Here is a 25,035-nt window from a genome sequence, read left to right on the forward strand (position 1 = left end):
TTTTCCTTTATCTATCGCTATAAGAAATTGCTTCGTACTAAATTTCAAGATTCTGAGTTCACGGGGAGTACCCTGTAGGTTTTGATTCCTTGTAGAAAATTTGCAGCATAAACAGCTGTATCTTTTGATTGCGTTGGCTTAGAAGTTTGATTTTTTTCACAGCTTTAAGAGACAGTAGACCTGAGTATTTGATAAAAATTTCAGCTTCATACCTTTACGCGTTCCTGAGAAAAAGGGTCTTGATAGACAGACGGACAACAAAGTGATCCTATAAGGGTTCCGTTTTTTTCTTTTTGAGGCACGGAACCCTAAAAAATGACTTCAATCCATCGACCAGTAATACAACGTAGGTAGATGAAAAAATAGTCAAGTATATACGCATTTATTAGTGGTAACTCAAAAAGTACTCGTAAATTCTCAATTAAATTTAAATAGTACCCCACACGACAAGCACCACCTATCTATCTACTATAGAGGTATAGTAAAAAGCTATGAGTAAACATACATAAAAATACAGTCGAATGGAGAATTTTAGTTGGGTTTTCAAATTATAAAAATCTAACCAATAGATATATCGATCTGATTTACGTAGTTAAAACGTAGCAAAAGACAGATATTACAAAGTAATAACGAATTCCTGCTTCATGGCATAAAAAGAATGAAATTGTTGAATTAATTAAATGAATTGTAAATTACGAAAGGTAAGAAAATTTACGTGACGGCCACAGACTAATTTGATTGATTAAAACGGGGATATATTTTGATTGTCTTAAAAGGATCGCTTTGTAATCCCTTTTTTCTTTAATATTATCTTTTATTAATAACTCATTGAAGGGATTAAAAAGTGTTTACAAAGTAAGAGAATTATTTTAACTAATGTCATATATCTTGATGAATCGAAAGTGTAAAGATTCCATTATAACAATAAATTGGCTTGTCTGTAAAGTTGGTTAAAGTAAGTTTACGGACGATAGTTTAACGTGACAACGCCATAACAAAACATCTCCTCGGATGTACTATACCAATCGAGAGATAGTCGCATCTATCTATATTCCATATACTATCACTGAGCGTAACGGGACAATGGGCGTAACGCAATGAATCATCCTTTTTCGTGCATGCCGTCGGCGTTCATCTATTAATTAGACGTTATCGTGTCAAAAAACGTCGGTAACCGCTACTTTACTTAAACAATCTTAGTAAGCTTTACAGGAACTGCAAGTAATTAAACCTATCAATCAGTTTGTAATCAATAGGTAAAAGCATACTATTAAGACAAGCATTCTATAAGCGAAGTTTCCCTAAAACCAGAAAGCATTCAACATTCCGTTGGCATAGTATTTCTTGGAAGTGTACATTTTCCAAAGTAGGGATTCTTGTTCCCTTGTGATGGTTGTACGTAACAAGACTACAAAAACCTTTCTCAATAATGTCGGAACCCAAGATCAAATTTACAATGGATGATCTGCATTTATTGGCCCTTATTATTAGACTGAACGTGTAAGGCTTTGGTGTTTACTGGCTTTTAATAATTAAATATTGAAGTGGAAATAAGAAAAGTTGATAAAGCACAAAAAAAACGAGTTCTACAACAAACGGGGACAAAAAAGTTCTACAAGACACTGATTCTACTGATAAACGAGCAATTCTAATCTGAATCTCGGAAACGGCTCCAACGATTTTCATGAAATTCAGTATGCAGGGAATTTCGGGGGCGATAAATCGATACAGCTAGGATTTATTTTTAGAAAATGTCGTTTTATCTCTGTTTTTAGGCAATGAAAAAATGGCTACAATATCGTTAGAATACTAAGGTAAATTTCGCAATTGGTAATGAGGTTGTATTAGCTCAGATAGAAAACTGGCCGGTCGAGATCGCTCCGCAAGATCACGGTTCAAATCCTATGCCTCCTACTAGTACATATTTTTTATTATTATGTCGGTAAAATTGGAAAATATTATTCATATTTTATCAATATGTAGTTCATATTTAAATATGATTTCCAAAAAACAGGATTTACTAAAAATACCGAGCCCTGCTCGTTCACCCAGGTACTATTATTAATACACTAAAATATTTGTACTTTATGAAAGTATCGAAAGGAATATGATAATAACACGATGCACTGAATACTCTTAACAATAAAGCAGTTGTTTTTTTAATAATTAATTTTTATTACAGACTTTTTAGTTTATCATCGCGGAGAGTTCAGAGTGCCTAGTGCGAGTTTTATTTACAGAAACATGAGAGAAACGCGTTTATACGTGAAGATTATTTTGCATGCGAATTTGAACATTGCAGCCTAGACGATAAAGAATAGTATACGATACAATCGATACAGAGTCATCTAGCGGCAAACGCAAGAACTAGGTTGAAATCCCGAATTTCCCATACAAAATGAAGTTAAAATTTACGCCCGTTATTGCGAGACGGAGAACAAAACTCGCACTAGGCACTCTGATGCTTACTGAGCTAAGTTTTCGTAGACGTTGTGAAATTTCACCCTCACATATACGTGTGACTCGGGTTTAAATTATAATTTTTAAAGAAATTTTGCATAGCTTTAAACAATACACAGTGACAGCGAGGCGTAAGAAAATATGGATAATTTTTTTAGCATTGAATTTAAAGGTAACAAATATATGTACTTATATTTGAAATCAGCTAATCAAGTTCTTTAATATCCCACTCGATACGGTTAGTAGTTTTGTTGTTTATTTTTGAATTATGGCATGCAAAATCGCTGGCGCAACGACGTTTTCTAATAACGCCGATAGATGGCGGTAATTGATTCGTTTATTTACCATTTGATATGGTATTGATCTTTTGTAAAGTCTTTTTGTGCCTATTTAGACAGTCGATCTAAAGGAGTAAACTCCAGTCGGGAGCTGGCACACACTTTTTTGTGTTCGGTATTGCGAGAGTAAGGTTTGTATGAAAAAAATTTATGGCATTAGAAAATTCATCAGATCAGAGAGTTTTTTTTTGTATAAGTAGATCGGCAAACAAGCGTGGTAAGCGATTACCGTAGCTTATAGACGCTTGCAACACCAGAAGCATCCCCCAATCCCCTAGCTCTAAGGAGTCTTACTCACCAATAGTTACACAACACTGCTTGAAAACAGATTTTTTTGCTGTAACCTTCTGTAAGGTCGAGGTACTACCCCAGTCGGGCTGCTCCATATTTTGAACAGGAAATACCTGCTGTGCCCTACCTCAGTTAAAATATTAAAATATATGTAAATAAAAAAACGAAATATATCTCACCAAGAACGATAGCCAAAGTTTGCGTCGCCTTTTTCTCCTTCTTTGCAAAAGATTTTGCCCTCAGTTTCCCAGCTCTGTTCGCTCTGAATATTGTAAATCTCGCTGCGGACGCTGCACTCCTGAATCTCCTCCTTGGCGTTGAGATTAACGAACTGTTGCTGATACGACTGAGCTTCTTTCTGCGAAGATAAAAAATAATTAATAATTATATATAGATTGTTTAACAGATTTTACGTCAAAATATCTGCCAAACCACAGTTGAACAGTGTGGTGGATTAATCGGCAATCTTTCTTCTACATGGAGAAAGAAGCCTATGCCCAGCAGTGGGATGTTAAGGGCTGAATCATTAACCATACATAGGTACCTCTAATGAAGGATTGGTAAGGAATACAGTTACAAATAATATTTAAATTAATAATTTCGAAAAAGATTTCTGTGAAATATGGGAATTGCAAGTACGTGATAACTCGTCAGGAAAATTTGAGCCATCTGTTACACAGCCTTGACGCCATCCGGATATATCCGGACTAACCGAATTTCAAGGGCTTAGAACATTCGTCGGGATTTTATATAAAATCCATCATTCATTGGAAAAATATGTCATATTTGAATCAAAGAAATTTAAAATTTACTATATTTAAGAGTTTCAAAAGGTCTTTTAAATTGTCATTTAACAAACTAAGTTCATTATTAGTTTTCAATTCACTAAGTATTATTAATAGAAAGCTACCGTCCATTCGAAATGTAGATTCTGTTGAGAAGAACCGTCAATAAACTCAACAATCCTCATTATTACTCAACAGATAAAATTATTATTTTTTTTTATTCAAACTCATTTTACATTAAAAAAATTACTAGTTAGTAATACACTCCAAAAATCGCAGAGATTTTTCCGGAGTGTTAAGTTTGAATACAGCTCATTTAAGTAATCAAAAATAAGGTGGGTAGTTCTACAAACTATAGTATCTTTTAATTCGGTGTAAATGCGTATGCAGCATATTAATATAAATTATAATTTTAACAGTTAATATATTTAAAATTAATTATGACAAAAATTAATTGATACTTTTTGACGTTCAAATATTGAAATTACGTATATGTACCGAAATTCATTAAAAATCCATTAATACGATTAATGACAAAATTATTAATTTCACCTCAGCTAATATAACATAATATTCATTATAATTACGAATAAATTACGTGGTAGAGGCTTCCTACCAATTAGGTTCGAATTAAAATGATAAGTATAATTATACTATAATTATAACTTCTAACGTCAAAACGGTTCTTGTAATCTTGTACGTAAATTTAAACTGAAAAACAAATGAATTATTTAGCGTTATAAACTTTTTGTTGTTACATTTTATATTATAATAATAATAATTATAGGTTTATTAGCGCTGTTTTATGCAGGGTATATTATGACTGAATTCATAATGGTCAAGTAATGTATTGACAGTTTTTACTATTGAATTTATTGCCACTCTTCTCAACAGTCATATGCGTCGGTTTACAAACAAAATTATTTTAAGTCCGTTAAAAATGTGACAAAACACGACATTTCAACGCAACCGCGTCGACTTATTATATAAATAGCTTATATTTATATCACTCGTTGTTTGGATTTAAACAATTTAGCATATTAATTGGTTTTAGAATCGTGATATTTATTTGATTAATGTTTTTTGTTAAATAAACGTTTTAACACTTTCTCGTTGAGAGCACAGATTAAATGATATTGAAGGAGGTTTATTAAAAAAGGTTATTTAATAAACCGTTTTATAAATTTGTATTCTAATTATAAAGAGGCTTATTCGTGTGTAATTATTTACGTCGTTCGCGAGAGGTTTTGTATATCGTCTGATTCTTTGTAATTTTGCTTTGAGATCGTTTTAATGTAACAGGGACCGCAAGGCAAACTTTCCATTATCATCTTTAATCTATCATCCTTTTTTTGGAGTCAGTTAAAAAGAAGGAGGTTCACAATTCGATTCTATTTTTAAATGTATGTTACCTCGAACTTTTTACTGGGTGGATCGATTTCGATTATTTTAGACTTTTCAATCGAAAGCTCGTGCTTAATTTAATTTGACGAAATCTGATGAATACTTTTTGAGTAGTCTTTGGTAACGCGTATTTACTTGACTATTTTTCTGTTTACCTACGTTGTATTACTTGTCGATGTAAATGAAGTCGGTTTTTTTTTCGTTTTCAAGCAAACACAATTATTTACAAGGCGGTTAAAAAAGGGAATAGTCGGAAGGTATTGAACCCACATAGATGTAATCAGTATCTTATAAATTATAATACATTCTTAAAATATCCTATTCCCAAATGGGTAGAGAGGCCTAATTATATACCCAGCAGTAAATTTATTTTCCATTGGTTTTTTTTTTACATTAACATTGAAATAAAAAAAAATTGAAATTGAAATTTTATATAAAGGTGTAATAATAACTACTTTAAACGTGGAATAATTGATTGATCGATATCATCCCACAGCTGGACATTGGATTCTTTCTCCGTTTATTAGAATGATCGGAGGTCACGCTGGCTGTTCCACTGCGTCTTGGGGTAAGTCTTTAGAATAAGGGCCGTCGAATTATCTAAGTAATTACTTGTTGTGATAAACTTAACTAACGCATTGGGTTACTGTAATGTTAGTTCTAAGTTTTTTTAATGCATAAATAAATAAATAAATAAAAATAAATAAGTTCAAAATTTGAGTGTTTATCAGCATTTCGTTACAAAAAAAATACCTTAACCTATCTAACTTCAAACTGACTGCCCTTAATCTAGAGACTAGCCCGTGTTGGCAGATATATTCTCTATTTTGAGTAACGATTGCTATCAGGTAGGTGTCTATGACAACCGGTGGTATCGTGGTAGAATACGATCCCATGGTGTCCGCAATAAGGTGGCGACGGAAAACAGATGGTGGTTTTAGTGGATAGTCTGGCATTCAACTGGAAGCTCCACACTCCCGTCGCCCTCGGGGGGCAGGTCTAGTGCGTAAATAGCATTTCCCCATCTTTAAAAAAACGTGTCTATGACAATAACCAGGACTGTCAACTTTATGTGCTCTCCGAGGCACTCTCACCCATCGAAAATATTTTTTTTTTACTAAGCAAACATTGCGATCGGGAAACAAACCCCAGACCCCAGTTATGCGACAACATCCATTACTACACTAGAATAGTTGTCGTTTAATATGTACTTCTCTTTTTTTAAATCTTGATTACGAATATTAATTACACTGAGTCTTTCCAACAAGTTATCGGTTATACTTATGGGAATGACTCGCAACTACCCAAGTTCTTTAACTAAGATTTCCTATAAACAGTAACAATAGGACACAAATTAAATAAAAACTTTACATCAATACATATTTTTTTTGAAATTACTTTCATAAGAAAGTTAAGTGAAATAATATATTATTCGCGTCAAGTATACAAAATCTCTTTCATAACATATCACGTCATTCCAAAGCTCTTAGTAGCCAAGTGGTAAGAAAAAGATGGTTAAGGGCTGTTCTCCATAGACAAAAGATAAATGGTTAAGGGTCGTCTTCCGCAGATAAAAGACAAAATAAAATATTTGTGTGTACATATTCTAAAACTCCTAGGAGCTGAAGTAGGGCACAGCAGGACATATCCTGCTCAAAATCTGGAGCAGTTCTACTGGGGAAGTACCTCGACCTTACAGAAGATCACAGCTAAATAATACTGCTTTCATTTTCGCAGACGTCTATAAGCTACGGTAATCGCTTACTACCAGGCTAGCCGTACGCTTGTATGCCAACCTAGTTATATTAAAAATGAAGTCAAAAAAATTGAAAGTATTAAAAGCTATAAAAATCTTACAGCATCGACTAACGCTATAAATGTACTGGTGACTCAGCTTTAGGTCAGTTATTAGGGTGATAAAAGTGGATCTGCTCATCTAACATCGAGGAGAGGACAGTAATCTTCTCTCCCTTGATAAACCTCATATTTAATGCCGATTTTTTTTTTTGAATTACAATTTTGATTCTTTTTTCATAGGGGTCGAGTTTCGTAAAATCCATTCTTAGCGGTAGTTAACGCCCTATAAGGAGCCTAACTGCTAAATTTTATGTTTGTAAGTGTTATAGTTTCGGAGATTTCGTGATCAGTGAGTCAACCTACGATCCCCCGTTTTAACTCTAAAAAGGAATTGATTTCTAAAGATACATTATTTGGACACCTTTTCACCATCTATAGAGCTTACATTTTGAATTTCAAGTCTCTTACTTCAAAAATATAGGACTTTCATACAAACTTCCAACCCCCGTTTTACCCCCTTAGCGGTCGAGTTTCGTTAAATCCGTTCTTAGCGTATGCCTACGTCTTATAAGGACGAGGAGCCTACCTGCCTTTCAAGTTTGTGGGTGTTATAGTTTCGGAGATTTCGTGATGAGTGAGTGACCTTTCGCTTTTATATATATATAGAATATAGATAACCTCTACTAACATTATAATTGTGAATGTAAGTTTGTTTGTTACGCTTTCACACGAAAAAACTTTGTACACATATTATTGGAGGTATTAAAAGTAATATAGGATATTAAAAAAAAAAATCAATACGAACGAAGCCGCGAGTAAAAGTTAGACACGGTAATAAATTCGCGTAACTCCATATAGTAAAACAAAATAAAAGAATAAAAAAATAAAAAACATTGGGCTCGTCCGGGATTTGAACCCGGGACCTCTCGCACCCTAAGCGAAAATCATACCCCTAGACCAACGAGCCGCTTGTTACTGTGTTCGAAATAAGAAAATAAAATTGAAATTTTAACTTCGACACAATATTGTATATTGTTCCTTTCACTTCCACGTTGTGTACATGTGTACACAATATAATACATACAAGGCCTGCTTGAACGCTTGTTGAAAAAGGTTTATCTAGCACATAAGTTGATGATAGATTTTATCAACAGATGATTGGTTTCACCTCGACTAATAAATACAAGATATTTCCAACCGAATTCAATTAAATTTTGTACACATATGTAACTTTGTCCAAATTAAAATATAGGCGATATTTTATTTCAGTATGTATCATTATTATGCCACAAAAAAAAAATATAAGGGGGACAAAGTTCCTGGCGAGTTCCTAGTCTACTATATATTTTTTTAACATTTTGTTTATTTATTTATTTAGTTGCACCAACAAGATAAACACCAATACATCAAAAGTAGCATGAATATAGAATGTTGATTGTTGAGTGTCATCTCAATTACAGGTGCAAACCACAATGCGAATTAGACAATTTTTACTTCAATTTAACATAACAAGTAATTACTAAGTAACTAACACCGAGTTAAATTGCAATTATTAGAACATATATAATAAAACACTTAATTAGAATAACATTGATTAATACTTAATTATTTTAACTAAATGAGAATAAAAATATAAAGAGACGGTATAAGCTAGATTGAATTAAAAATTAAAAATTATTTAAATGTGAATTTTTGACAATAGACGTAGATAAATGCAAAACTATAAGGACATTATATACATACATCAAGAATTCCAAGTACAAACTATCGCTTACAATTTATAATATTTTAAGCCTATACGTTTTCTAAATGAATTCAGACTATTAGAGAATATATCAATTTCATGGCTTGAGTGGTTGACGGACACAGTGGTATTATGAATAGCATTGTATGCTTTCGTGACTCTGTTTAAAGGAGAAAACAGCCCCAGATTGGATCTAGCACGTTTTTGAGCAAAAGGCCTGTATTTGTTGACTTTCGGTAGGCGCTTAGGTGTATTTATATATAATATATATTTTAACAAAGATAGAAGCTGAGGAGCATCCATGTTAGCATTAATCAGCTTGTATAGAAATATTGAATTGTTTAGCTATAATCAACATGAATCATTGTTCCAACTTCATTTACAGTCAAAAAAGCTAACTCTTATAAAATAAAATTATCGTCACATCTTTATTTTTTTAAATAAGAGTTATAAAAAAAAAAAACATTTCAAATAAAATTCAAGCTCAGTCACGTTTGTCTCAAGATTATGAGAGTTCCAGTCCGACAAATTTAAATATTAACCATTTTAAAAATTTAAATTTACAAAATATCTATAAGAGACCCAAACGTATATATCAAAAGCCTTTTGATATTAAAAAAAAAAAAAAAAAAAAATGTGGTGAATATTTTTTGGTAAAACTTAAGTTGTTCAGATATTGTTTTGTAATGTTTACTTGAATTTCACTCGTTATTATTCGATTTTATCGCGGTTTTTTTTAAATGCTCGACGTTTCGGATACTTTACACCTCCCACCCGTTATAGCATTACATATACGCATACATACGGACGAATTGAGAAACCTCCCCCTTTTTTTTTAAAATGGTTAAAAAGACACGCACGCACGCACGCATATATAATAATATCTTACACGCACCTCGCCACAGAAAGACATGTAAATTTTCCTAATAAATACTTCTTTTAGAAAAATTTAATTATTGAGTCACCGAAAGTCTATAGCTGATTTACTACTTGAGTGTCAAAATTTGATTGCCTTGACTTACTTATTAAATAGATTTATGTACCTTCAAAGGACATCTCCTGAAGTATAAATATAACATTAAGTTGGTTTTTTTTTTGTTTTTATGTAAGTCGTTGTTAGTTAGAAATATTGGTTTAGCGATAAGGCCGCCTTTTGTACTTATCTCCTGTTTTTATTTTTGTAATTTTGCTCACTCTTGGTGTACAATAAAGAGTTTTTATTATTATTATTGGTATTATAAAGATGTAAAAGCAGAAAAACAAGAAGAATTGTCCTATAGGTCACTGTTATCTAAAATGGTTGTCATTTGTTACCTAAAATAAAGATTTATTTATCTATATAATTATTAATACGTGAAGCAAAAACTGTACCCCTTTTAACGTAAATTGTGCGGACGGAGGAGTATGAAATTTAGCACACTTATAGTTTATATAGAGAAGGAGTGCAGAATGGTAATTTTTTAAATTATGTATGCATAAAAATACATAACACACACTACCATGTATTTGACACACACGCACACACACACACACACACGCATATATACTCTTTTGTTTAATGTTCAAACTTATAATTTAAATTAATTATGGTCGAATTTCGAACACTGGGCTACCACTAGTTTATTTAAGGCCTATCAAATCATAAGTACTGTATTCTCTTTGGAGTCTACGTCTTGAGACATATGTACTAAATATTCTGAAGCTTAAGTGTGAGCTGGTTTCCAGCAGAGCTTATCAAGCATAATTTTGATATACCCTCTCTTTAATCTAAGTAATTGTTAATGTCCAATTAACAATGTGACATAATGTTTTAGTACTGTGATTTTGGTGTTTATAGAGTTCATTAATACCGCTTTGATACTTGGTAATGTGGTAAGATTTTGTTCTACAGGAATACGAAATTATACACATATGTGATTATAGTAAACAAAATGCCACTAAGTCGTGAGCTGCGTGGTCACTGGATGTGGATGAATGTTTGTATTTATACTAAAATTTCTGCCCTGGCTGTTTGGCTGTCTGCCCTTGTGGGTCTACCCACCGTGCCTCGGAGAGCACGATAAGCTGGCCTCGGTTGTTTTATCATATTATAGACTTGAACGTTACTCATAGTAGGGAATATATTCACCAATCCGCAGTGGAGCAGTGAGATTGATTAAGCTCTAACCCTTCTCCTACATATGGAAAGAGGCCTATGTCCAACAGTGGTATGTTACAAGCTGAGTCGTCCTATTAAAATCACTTCACCTAGCAGAACATATTACACACTTACTTCAACTCCGGTTTCTTTGGTACTTCTTCTTGTTTCTTCTCCTCCTTGATCGGGGAGGGGGGTGGGGTGTGTTCCTTATCGACGTCCATGTTGGATGGCGCATACCCCGAGTCGTTGTTCGTGTTAGGGTCCATCATTGGGATAGGTGAAGCCAGGTTTGCCATTATCCTGGAATAACAGTTCATTTTAAGAGAACACGCGTGATTACTGCTATAGTTTGGTATATTGTTATCACCCTTTTTTCTTTTTTCAATTTAAATATGTTGAATAATGTGCTTTGTTTTGAGACACTTTATCAAATTAATTTAGTTAGTGATTGTAGGCTGTATGTGTGCGTGTATCGTAAATATTATAATTCTGAATAAGAGAATTTATTCGTGTGATTTATTGATGGGTTTGTGTTATCAACACACAGAGCAACATTCCGCTGACATCATAGATATTTGTATGTGTCATACATATTATTTTAATAGTCGAGCTTGCTGCTTGTATTTATAGTCTGTGCATTTCCAAATCCATGACAGCAATTCAGCAATTTTTTGGTCACGTGTTTAAATATGAAAAAAAATAAGTACCTATTTTTTTAGAATACCAAATCTTCTTGTTAGGTTATGTTTTGTATATAGTTTAATACAAGATTAGCTGTCTTCATCATTTCACTTCTATTTCTCTGCGATTTCTTTCTTTTCTATATAATATTTATTTCGGCGATATTAAAAGAAAATCCAGTGAACCTCATAAAACAGGACCTTACAAAATATGACAAAGAAATCTTGTTGAGTTATGTCTGTCAGTAAATAGTTCTTAAAAAGATAAATTACGGCTAATATTTTAATAAAATAAGATTGAAAATATATGTATAAAAATTTCGTATCACGATGTATGTTAGCGATAAACTCCGGAGCTTGTCGTGGTCTGGGCGTTTGTGCTTGCGTTTCTGGACCCCCGACACAGAAGAAAATCCTACTGGAGCACGAGAGTGTTAAACGTTTATTTATTAAAAAAAAAAACTTATACTTATTTACACACATACACGGTCAGTCGTTTGTTCCTAAAGTAAGCAAGTTATTGTTTGTATCATATTTAACAGCCGATAGCTAAATATTTTTTTTGCGATAAATATATATACAAATGATACATATATAAATAATACACCCAGACTCAGGTGACAATCGAACCCACATCCCTCAGAGCAGAGAGCAGGGCTATTGCAATCTGCATCAACGGGCTAGTCTAATTTCCGAATTAAAAGTTATTTTCTCTGATTATAATCAGCACCAATGGCTTTACGTGCTCTCCGATGCAAATTGGGGAGTTCGAGAAAGACATACACCATAATCAGAAACAAATATAAGTATCTACTACCATATGGGACAGCTAAAAGTAAAATATGGGTTAACACATATACGATACGATTCAGCCAGTAGCATCACTGCTAGGCATAGGCCTTTTTCTCTATGTAGAAGAAGAATTGGAGCTTAATCCACCACGCTGCTCCATTGCGGATTGGAGGATTCATATATGACTCTACAACCATCTCTCATCTTATAAGTAAGTATTCTTAAAAATATTTTGAAAAATAGTTTTTTGAAGACTTAAACAAGTAGATATATCATCGTCAAAAGAAGATAGTCAAAATATTACGAATGATTTCGCCAATGTAACGTAAAGGTGTTAATATAACATACATATGTATGGATACAAGAAATGTATAAAATAATGTTTGAGAAGAATGTTCTTGAACTCTATTTGTATGTATGAAATCGGCCGAGGACCGTACTATAACACTGATGAGATTAGAAGATAGAAAGGAAATACTGCGGCAGTGGAGTATTACCTGGCGTGGAGTGTGGAGGTGATGCGAGGCAGGTGAGCCAAAATCGGTGCAGTATCAAGCAGAATAAGGTAAGGCAATAAAATACTAATAACTGAGGTAGGGCACAGCAGGAAATTTCCTGCTCAAAATCTTTCAAGCAGTGTTGTGTTCCTGTGGTGAGTAAGGTGATCAGAGCTCCTGGGTGATTGCGGGTAGGGTCGGCAACGCACTTGCGATGCATCTGTTGTTGCAGGTAATCGCTTACCAGGTGAGCCTTAAGCTTGTTTGCTGACCTAGTTGTATATAAATAATACTAAAGTTACTTACAGCCCTGTCTCCTCGACGACAGCAGCAAGCATGAATCTTGCTGAGCGAGTCGTTGCTAAATCATCAGCGTAGACGCCCATCTCTGATCTATCAAAACTAAGAAAAACTTTTGTTTTAGGGTTCTGTAACGAGACCTAGTACTAAAACTAGAACTAATTTGGAATTATGTTTTTTTAAAAGTGCAATAAAGAATATAAATTAAAACAACTGTTCATACTTTTGTTTATGACAGGATGTATTTTATATCCTGATTGGACACACTTGATATATCTATGGTCGCTATAATGACAAATATTAATAATTAATGTCTTTTTAGTCAGACAAATTACGTAATCGGTTCAATTCATTAAAACAGTTTACATCATGTGGTTGATTAAGTAATTTTTTAGGGTCAAGAGAACTGATAGCAAGCCCGGAGAAAGATCTCACTCTGCTCAAAGCAACGTAAGCCTGACCTTTAGCTAATAGGTGACTGCTTAAGTCAACAACTATTAGTTTTAATATAATGAAATTATTATTAATATTATTTGTTTGTATTTGGTATTATGTATTTGTTATTGATTTTATTAATGTAATTGTAAATTGGTGCGACATTTATTAATTTTAATTTGTAATTTTAATTGTATGTTTCTTTTTTAACCATTGTATTTTATTAGAAAGGCTACACCCCGAAGTTGATCGTCGCCTAGGAGGCGAGTTTGGCATGGCATAGGCGTGGGAAAGAGCAAAGTCCACATTTTTTAAACTTTAATATTGTATTTCTTTATTAGTATTACGGTAATAATAATCATGATATAACTTTTTAAAATCCTTGTATTGTGCCCTTTAATTTGATACCCATATTGTAGTATTCGAGAAAAAAAAACTTTTTTCATTAACTACAATGGCTTCGCGCAGCCGCCATGTTTAATTTTTTTTTTAATTTCACCTATCTAAGAACACTTGGGCAGCTAAAACAAACCTAACAATACCTCAATTATGTAAATCCGTTCAGTGGTTCTGGAAATATGAGATAGTAAAGAATATTACATACATACATACATACGCGCGCGAAAAACATAACCCTTCCTTGGCAGTCGGGTAAAAATCAAAGGTGCAATGATCGCAGTCTACAAGTGAGTGAGAGACGTCTTATGAGAGAAGGTCATGAGATAAACCAAACCCAATGAAAGTCGATCTAACACTAAGTGGCTTAGTGTTATATGCTGTTGTTATAAGTAGTACGAGTATATACGGTGAAACGTACAAAAGGCAAAAATTAAAGGAGGATACTACGAGTATACATTAGATATTTTGTCAACGTTATTTTTGACGGTTGCGGGTTCGATCCCCGCACATGACAAACATTTGTATGGCCATATAGGTGTTCGCCATGTTCTAGGTGTTTGTGCAGTCCTTGTGGGTCTCCCCGCCGTGCCTTGGAGAGCACGTTAAGTCATCGGTCCCGGTTGTTATCATGTACACTTGATAGCGATCGTTACTCATAATAAAGAATATATATTCACCAACCCGCATTGAAACAGCGTGGTGCATTAAGCTCTGATCCTTCTCCTGCATGGGGAAAGAGACCTATTCCCAGTAGTGGGATATTACAGGCCGAAGCGTATTGTTATTTATTTATGTAAGAGGTTTTTATTTTGACACTTTCAATATGTTCGATTTGTATGCACGTAAGATCTTGTAATTTAGTATTATCGCGAGTGACGTTCCCGTGAGACAACATGTAAACGATCAAGTGTTTCTTGATCAAAACATAACCACATGAACATAAAACATGAAACAAATTGAACATAGAACTTAAGTTTATAGACGTGTCTATAGATATCACTGATATCTTCGCATAGCGTTCTATTACATAGCTTTAAAACATTTCTGCTCACGCAGAACAAAGGGTTCAATTAAAAATGTTTCGAGTTAGAGACGGCAATCGTAAAAAAATAAGTTCTAGAAGTCATCATCATCATCATCATTTCAGCCTACACAGTCACTGCTTGAGATAGGCTTCAACAAGTTCACGCCAGAAATGGCGTAAACTCATGTGTTTTGCCTGTAGTCACCACGCTGAACGTTCTAGAAATATTTCGACTGAATCTGAACCCAGATCCTTTTTTTCAGCGAATTTTCTTCTCTTTTCATTTAATAAGTTATACTTCAAAAGTCGTATGTTGTAGCTGAAAAAAATTGTTTATATATTTATATCACGTGGTTTGGTTCTTATTAAATTTTACATAACATAGTTTATATACTACGTGGAGAATATTATACGAACTCTGAATATAATTCACGGAATTATGACAAATAAAAGAAGACAAAGATATCATAAATTCTGGATAAATCCACACGCTGTCCTTTAATAAAACGAATAAGGCGGCGCTTTTCCTTTCGTTGGATTATGTTTCGAGCTGTCTAGATTCTATACACGTAAATGTATACACATTTAGTTCTTTTTGTGATTTCTAAGTGTATTTCATATTCAACTCTTTTATGACCTCTTTATAAAAGATAGGTTCAAATGTTTCGGTTCAATGTGTGTCATTTCAATTCGCTGAGTATTAACAAATGTGTGTGAGATGTTTCGCAATTTTTTTCATATATGTAATTTTATATTTACGTTATACGGTTTAAAATTAATTTTGCAAAAAAGAAACAATCCATTTTTAATATAAAAAAAACGAATATCTAACTTGTCAAAGTCTAGCCTAAACCCCTAGTGAAAAACGTTTGACATTTTTCAGAAATTATTGATTTTATATTGTAAGCGTCCTACAAAATGATTTTTCGAAGTTCGTTACCTTTAAGTGGTTACAGAGGATAAGAGTTTATAAAGTTCTTTTATTTTTGTCTCTCGTGTTTGAAAATTTTATTAGTTCTGTCTATTCTTGATAATAGTAAAGGTTAAAATTTACAGCCATACTACACTTAGTCCGAAATTTTATATACACCTAATAATAAGTAAGGTATAGTTTGATAAAGTAAAACAACAAGAAATAGTCTGATGATTGATGATTATTAATGAGAAAAACACAGATACATATATATACAGATATCTTTATAACATTATTTTTTATTTTAAGTTTTTGTTTATTTTGTGTATGCTAGGGCTGGCATTTCATTGTAACAGCCCATATAAAACCAAAGAAATAAAGAAAAAGGAATATACAAGGCAAACGAATTAAAACTCACTTGTCATCATCATCTTCATTGCTTCCAGAAGCAGTGTTGGTCGGTTTATCTTCTGGAACGTCGACGAACTTCTGCGTCTGCGCGAAGTTCTCGATAACAACAGCGGCTGTACCGCTGGACACGGCGGAACTGAGCGCTGAGGATGTTTTAGCCACTCGCTGTTTCTTAGCGCGTTGGCGAATAGCCTGGAATGGATGAGTATAAGAAATTAAAAAGAACTTATGTTCCTAGCAAACTTACGTTTATCTCAACGTAACCATTACTAGTAGTATAATACTCGTATTTAAATAATATTTAAAAGCCTATAATAAAAATAATAAATGCCTCACACTCAACAGCCCTACGAGGATTTACTTTGATTATATTGTCGGAAAACTCCCACAATACACAAGCACAAACGCCCAGACCACGGCAAACATATGTTTGGCCAATACAAAAGTTTGCCATATGTGGGGATCAAACACGCAACCGCCAGCGCGAACAGACACAAGCCAGCGCTGTGACCGTTGCGCCAACGCATCGTCAGTAAAATAATAATTATTATCAATAGTTATACGAATAAAAATCTCACGTACGTAATATTAAATATGAACAAACAAGATGATCTTTATTATTAGTTAATTCATGTAAAACACATAAAAATACAACGTACAATATAATATACTTGTAAACCTCAATGTCACGCTTTCTCAAATTATTCTAAAGTATGAATTAGTCAACTAAGTCGCTTGTCACTCAACTAACAATAACCAAGCCCGTTGCAAATATTGTGCAATTATTACTATTAAATTTAAATTAAAAATGCCTCTTTAATTGCTTAAATAATTTTACGTATATACCAATAATGAAATTGTAGTTGCCAGTGATTTTTCTATTGCTGAACAAAGGTTTTTTTTTTCTCATTAAAAACAGAACAGTTGGATAAGTTAGGAGCTTAGTTATAAGTCATTGATTTCTTTACCATAGTGAAGATTTCCTAGTATTGTTTAATGTATTTCTAATAATTTACTTTGTATATTTTTGTAACGCAAAACAAAAGACAATCAAATTCTTATAGAATCCAGATAATACCTTATAAACGGACATCCAGTATTCCTTAGTTCATTATGTTTATATATATATATATATCAGTAGATAATTGTTAGATCTTATTCGGATAGGCTCGTTCGAGAAAGAATAGACTTATTATTAGATTTATTTCGACGTACTGATAGATAGATACCTAAGAACGTTAAAAGATAAGAGGAAAAATGCCCAAGAATAAGCACAATATTTATTCGTTACAGGAAATTGGCAAGAGATTTGTATCGTGTTTAAATCTAATCAGTGACTAGTGATCGTAAAAGTTTAGAAGAGCTATTCCGCGACCCGAGAAATAGGGTCATTGGGGAAACCTTTTCGGGTAAATCAGGGATATCTTTATGTGTATAAAAAGGTAAATTGTTCTGTATTTCCTTTAAAAGAAGGAAATCGTGCTTCTATGTGTAGTATGTTGGGATATCGATAAAACTGAGTTATGAAAAGGTCTTGTTGTGGGTTTATAGCTACAACAGTTCGTAAAAAGAGTTAGCATGACTTTTACTGAACTGTCGAATGAACCTGCAACATCCCATTGCTGAACTCTGGCCACTGTTTCCATATAAGAAAAGAATCTAGTTTAACTACCACCTATATATCACCGAAGCGGCGGCTTGTCCGGATAAGCTCTTGTGAGTTTTCGTGGCAGGCTTATGTATAAGTTTTAAGTATGTGTTTTTTGTATTTTTGAACAAATTTAAAAAAAACCTACCACATACTTTATTTGGGTTTGGCTGCGATTATTTCCCCACCGTAAAGTTAAGTATTCGGCGCATATGATAACTGAGGCCGAGCTTCTTGTAGTTCAGCTTCTCGTACTCTCTGAGGCACGGTAGGTAGATCCTAATGAACGTACACCCAAATCAACAAACTAATATTTATACATATATATAGGTTTTCTGGAAGAAATCGCTCTTAGCGATAAGACTGCCTTTGTACATCTTTCTTTTCATGTATCACTTTTTTTTGTAATGTTTCTTTGTGGTGTAAAATAAAGAGTATTTATTATTATTATTATTATTATTAATATTTACATAAATACAACGACCCGACTGCTGTGTGGTTATGGCATCAAAGAATATAGCCACCCCCTCTCTTCCCGTGGGTGTCGTAAGAGGCGACTAAGGGATAACACAGTTCCACTACTACCTTGGAACATAAAAAGCCGACCGATGGCGGTATAACCATCCAACTGTTGGCTTTGAAATACACAGGTCGAAGATGGGCAGCAGCGTCTTCGGTGCGACAAAGCCAGCCCTGCGGTCACCAACTCGCCTGCCTAGCGTGGTGACTATGGGCAAAACACATGAGCAAAAAAAGAGCTCCAAAAGTTCACGTCATTTTTAGGCCTTTGTTCAATAGTGGACTGCGAAAGGCTGCTGTGATGAACGACTCGACTACCGACACCCAATGAACCTGCTACCGCTGGTTTATGGGACTACATGCACTTCTATACTGAAACAATACACACATAACTACACGCAGTGGAGCAGCGTAGATTTAGAAAAAGGCCAACAGTAGGATTTTACCCAACAAGTTTGCGGGTCAGTTCTTATATATACCCCACAAATAGTTAAATTCTATCAGATTCCTTAAATTTTATCAATAATTCCTTTTAAGAATAGTCTAGAACCCTAGATAATTAAAAACTTACAGCAGAACATAAATTAGCAAGTTACTTAACCATTTGAGTAGATTTTACTGTATCAATTCCTATCAACTAAAATGTGCTACGGGAATAATACAAAAATATTTTGCTAATTACACTACATTAATTTGGTCATAAGGTTGAAGATTCGTTGCTATTGAAGATAGCTTTAAGATGAAACTATTCTCAGTAGACAAAAATTCGATGCCTGACCTTTATCCTTTTTTGATATATACGTCTCCTATTCACAAACGTCTGCTTTATTATTCCTTTTCAGGGGAAAAGGGAAAGGTTGGATTCAATCATTTTTAGTTCACAATACAATTGTGAAAATTAAATAGACATTTAATAAAGTAAATATATATGCTCGTACTATTCACTAACGAAATTGAAAGATATTGAATCTTTAATATACGAATGAACCCATTTCAATTATAGATGAGATAGATGATGAGAATTGTAGTAATTGATTAGGTTATAATAAAGGGATATTTTTTTCTACGCTATTTTGTTTTACGTGACCGGAGATGTGTTACGCGAAGATTATAGCGTGTTTTTAATATAATTATTGCTTACGCGTATATTTCGCACGATCGGAATATTAATTTGTATTTATTAATCAAAATTTTTTCATCCCATGAACCTTCATTTTAATTACTCATTTCAACTATGTTTCCAACATTGAAATTTTTCTTAAAACACTTTTGAAACCCGGACACAGTTTCGAAAAAATTCTTTCCTATTTGTGGAAAAAAAATTTTGCTAACCGACCAATCCAATTTTAAACAGAAAGGCATAGCAGGAAATATCTTGTTCAAAATTTGGAGTAGCTCAACTGGAAAATTACTTTCATCTTTTAGAAGATCATAACCAAAGATTATGTGGTAAGGTAGAGTTATCCGCTAACCATCAGGCAAATTGTAATTTTGTTTTCCAATTTAGTTGCATAAAGTAAAAACATATGTATTAAAGTTGAATTTACTTAAAGACATTAAAGATTGTTATGTATATATATTTATATGTATAAGAAACGGGAATTTACTTAGAATGACTTTCATTATTTCATTAACTATAATATTTACACTGTAGCAAAATGACAAATTCAAACATTAATCCAAAATGTAACACGCGTAAACTACACTTTTAATAATAACGTTTTGGGTATAATTATAAGCATTTGAAACACCAACTAACTTTGAGTAGCAGATGAATTTAAGTAGTTCTAGTGATTACAACTTGGCTATATTACTACAATGTTAATGAAAATTTACATTTTAGGGTTAGGTATCCAAAAGGGTACCCAAGGGATGTTACCAAGATTCCTTTAACATCAGTCCGTATCACGTAAATAGTTTAAATTTACGCCTGGTGTTGTGGTGCGTGTAGGCGCGTAAAACAGCGACGATTTACGTGTTCGATTTCCGCTCGGGACGAAGATTTGTATTCGTATAAAAATTTCTTTCTGATTTGGATGTCAGTACTTGTGGGTATCCCCACCGTGCCTCGGAGAGCACTGCTGTCTGTCCCGTTTGTTATCATAAGTACCTGATAGCGATCGTCACTTATAGTGAACATATCCGCTAACCCACAGTGGAGCAACGTTGTGGATTAAGCTCCAATCCTAATATTAGAGGTTGTCGATATGGGGTTTATAGAATATCTGTGACCAATATAATGCTTAAATTACATTTCATTTTTGCCGTAAGATCTTAAAGAATAAGTGCAGTAAGGTAATTGGCGCCAACGCGTCGTCAAAATTATTTATAGTATTCGGTTAGTCACTAAACATATATCTTCAAATTCAAATTCAAATTCAAAATATTTTATTCAGCATAAAATTATTACAATTTCTTACTGAACGTCATGAGTCTACTACCAGTTCGGAAAGAAGAAGCCTCTGACCTGAGAAGAACTGGCGGAAGAAACTCAGCGGGACTAATATCATTTTTTTTTACAGTAATGTTTTTTTTTCCCCAAAGCAAATCGAATTGAACAATAATTTTATAAGTTGAAATAGCCTGGAAGCGATCACATCATTCCCAAGGCGTACTGTCTTCTAGAAAATCATTAATCGAATAATATCCTTTACTACACAATCGTTTTTTCACAATTTTTTTAAATTTAGCAATAGAAGCTTTTTGAACGTTTTCTGGGAGCCTGTTGTATAAGCGTATACATTGTCCATAAAAGGAATTACTGACTCGGCGTAAGCGAGTTACAGGCACTACAAGTTTATGTTTGTTCCTAGTATTAATGCTATGCATGTCACAATTCCTGGGAAATTCGTGTATATTTTTATGAACATACATAACATTTTCGTACACATATTGAGAAGCAACAGTCAATATTTTTATTTCTTTAAACTTATCTCTTAATGATACTCTAGGGCCTAAACTATAAATTGCACGAATAGCTCTTTTCTGCAGGACAAAAATAGTATTGACAGTAGCTGCATTTCCCCATAATAAGATTCCATATGACATAATGCTATGGAAATAACTAAAATATACTACGCGAGCTGTATCTACGTCAGTAATAAGTCTAATTTTTTTAACCGCGAACGCTGCAGAGCTGAGCCTATTCGCTATCCCCTCAATATGAAGATCCCACCGCAATTTCGAATCTATAGTGATGCCTAGGAATTTAGTGGACTCCACCGGTTTTAACATCTCTCCTCCCAATTCTACACCATTATCAACAAGTTTAACATTAGGTGTCGTGAATTTTATTAATTTTGTTTTTTTGTTATTTAATAATAAATTATTTGAATCAAACCAGTAGACAACCTTTGAGAGAGCATCGTTTACATCGTCGTACATAAGTAAATTACGTTTCACCTTAAAAATAAGTGAAGTGTCATCAGCGAACAATACTATCCCATGCTTGTCCTGTACAAAAAATGGCAAATCATTTATGTAAATAAGGAAGAGAAATGGGCCAAGGATAGAGCCCTGTGGAACCCCCATATCCAGAGGAGCCCCAGGAGATCTCTTACCATTTACATCAACCCTCTGTATTCTATTATTCAAATAGGAATTCAGGAGGCTGAGTGCCTTATCTCTAATCCCATAATGATGCAGTTTCCTGATCAACGTCTCATGGTGCACACAATCAAAGGCCTTGGATAAGTCACAGAATATCCCAAGAGCATCCTGCGACCTCTCCCATGCCTCAAAAATATTTCTAATTAGCTCAACACTAGCATCTGTTGTGGAGCGACCTTTTGTAAAACCAAACTGTTTCTTATGTAGTAGATTGTGTGCATTAAAATGCGATAACATTTGCCCGAGGATGATTTTTTCAAAAATTTTACTAAATGTTGGGAGTACTGAAATTGGTCTGAAATTATTAGGATCTAGGGTACTGCCTGATTTAAAAATAGGAATTACTTTACTGTGTTTCATTAGATCAGGAAACACACCATGTTCTATACAGCCATTAAATATAGTAGCTAGATGAGGTGCGACAACATCAATTATCGAACTAACGACTTTTACAGATAAACCCCATAGATCAGCTGTTTTCTTGACGTCCAGGCTTCTGAAGGCTATTATTATATCTTTGGGGTTTACAGGTTTAAATGTAAATATTACATTACATTCTTTAACGTTTTTCTTTAGCAAAAATTCGGCAATGCCTGGAGACGAATTAAGTGATTGCGTTATTGAAAGCGGAATGTCAGTGAAAAATTTTTCAAACTCAGATGCAACTTCTCGGTCTGAGGTAACAAATTTATCATTGACATTTAACTTAAAATCGAAGCTGCGATCTGTGACTCTTCCACTTTCACAAGCAATTATGTTCCATGTCATTTTAATTTTATTATGCGCATTTCTTATTTTGTCTTTAATATACAAGGATTTTGCCATGGAACATACTCTTCTAAACATTTTTGAGTAGGCACTTATAAAAGAAGCAAACGATACACTATGATTATAGGCTTTTTCACTGTACAATTCATAAAGCCTTTGCCTGCTCTTATATATGCCAGTAGTTGCCCATTCACCAAATGTCAAGAGACCCCCTGAATTGACTGTTTTTGAAGTAAATATTGTAGAAAATTCAGTTTTTACTAATTTAAATAAAGAGTTATATAAGTAGTTAGGGTCATTAATGTATGATAAATAAGGAAGTTTTGCCACAATACTACCTCTAAACTTCTCCATACGTGTAGCACTTATAGGTACAAAGGTCTTTTTTAAAATATTTTTGTTGACATTTAAAGAATAAGAAAAGGAAGCTAACTGGCCACAATGGTCTGAGCTTAACTTATTAATAATAGCTTTAGAATAAGGTTTACAGTTTGTAAATATGTTGTCAATACATGTAGCACTAGTAGCAGTGATTCTAGTGGGTTCAGTAAATAAGTTATGTAGGTTATATGATAGAAGCATGGACTTAAATCTCAGACTTATATTAGAATTATCTAATAAATCAATATTAAAATCCCCACATACAACAATAGCCTTATTAGAATTATTTGATTTTAACAAAACTTCTTCCAATACTTTCTCAAAGTACTCATATAACCCACTAGGAGGTCTGTATACGCATACAACAATGAAGTGCTCAAGCTCTACGCAGGCTAATTCAATAGTTTGCTCAACAGAGAGGCTCACAATGTCTTTACGTTCTTTATATTTAAAAAGTTTACTTACAATTATTAAAGAGCCACCGCGTATAGCTTTTTCTCTGTTGAACATACTAGCTACCTGGTGACCGCTGAAGTTAAATATGGACTGGGAAATAGAGAGCCAGTGTTCTGTTAAACATAAAATATTGATATTTTCACCATTCATAAATAACTCCAGTTCAAGATCTTTACCTAGCATGCCCTGTATATTTTGGTGCACCAGGTTTACAGTATATAAATTTTTACAACTGTGGGCTTTCCTTACCAAATTATTATGACATTTATCTGATTTAATGTCATGGATTATTAATATGCTAGAGGTTTCCTCTGTTGTCTTAATAATTAATTTAAATTATTATTTGGAACGGATTCCACGTCAGAAAATGTCATATTACAATTTTGCTCAATATGAGCAGATATCAAAGTAACCAGATTATTGGCTATGTCAGTTTGTATATAATATGATAGCACAGATGCTATCTGTCGTTTAAAGAAAAATGGTAGGCTCAGCCTACTATATGTCAACATATAATTATTATTGTTCCATAAATTATTTATGTCAATAACATCAATTTTGTTACTTTTTTTAATATTTACATTTAAATACTTACAAGTAGTTATTGTGTGCATTAGATTATTAATGTCATATCTTAACCTATTTTCCTGTGGCAATTTAGCTAAATAAGGTAGTGTAAACAATAAAATTTTATTTATATTTAACTGATTCAATCTATTTAAAATGTTTTCCATTAGGTGTTTGTTTACATTACCCCTTCTCCCAATTAATAAAATAATAGTTGTGTTGGGACAGTGAGCCTCACTCAAAATGCTATTTACTATTTGATTATAAGTGGCTCCGGGCATGCAATGATTGATTACTCGCTGGCCCACACAAAAATCACTCAATAATACTCCCATACCTTTTCCTAACTCATCACTGTAAATTTTTATTTTATTTTTTTCCTCAGGAATAGATATGGAATGTACAGGTAGTTGTACATTATAATATTTGGGGTCGGTGTGAGTCCCCGCAGGCCGAGTAAGGGATTCACTAGTTAAGCTAGTATCTATCTGCCCTGTTGGACCGGAGGCTGAAAGGTGGCATTCGCAATTATGATAATTAATAAAAGAGTCAAAACGCTCGAGGTTATTGTTGCCAAGTTTCACCAGGTCATCCATGGCAGATATGTGTTCAGCAATTTCTTTCTGAGCAGTACTGTATTTAGATGTTAATATTTCTAAACTATGCTTTAAATTTCC

The 25,035-nt window shown here is 33.5% G+C and overlaps 1 protein-coding gene and 1 non-coding gene across 2 annotated transcripts in view; both read right to left on the bottom strand.

The window, feature by feature from the left end:
- The window catches only part of LOC123660980 (dopamine D2-like receptor), a 74,933-nt gene that overhangs the window by 1,184 nt on the left and 48,714 nt on the right, over positions 1-25,035 (bottom strand). The window contains exons 4-8 of the mRNA XM_045595995.1: positions 16,418-16,602; positions 13,369-13,386; positions 13,235-13,330; positions 11,092-11,259; positions 3,269-3,447 (exon numbers count right to left, since the gene is read on the bottom strand). Coding sequence (XP_045451951.1) covers positions 3,269-3,447; positions 11,092-11,259; positions 13,235-13,330; positions 13,369-13,386; positions 16,418-16,602 — 646 coding nt within the window. The remainder of the gene's footprint in view (positions 1-3,268; positions 3,448-11,091; positions 11,260-13,234; positions 13,331-13,368; positions 13,387-16,417; positions 16,603-25,035) is intronic.
- Positions 7,971-8,042, bottom strand: Trnap-agg. Its single transcript has one exon. It is a non-coding gene; the product is annotated as a tRNA-Pro (tRNA).

The sequence above is a fragment of the Melitaea cinxia genome, chromosome 16 (assembly GCF_905220565.1).
Source record: "Melitaea cinxia chromosome 16, ilMelCinx1.1, whole genome shotgun sequence".
Lineage (NCBI taxonomy): Eukaryota > Metazoa > Arthropoda > Insecta > Lepidoptera > Nymphalidae > Melitaea > Melitaea cinxia.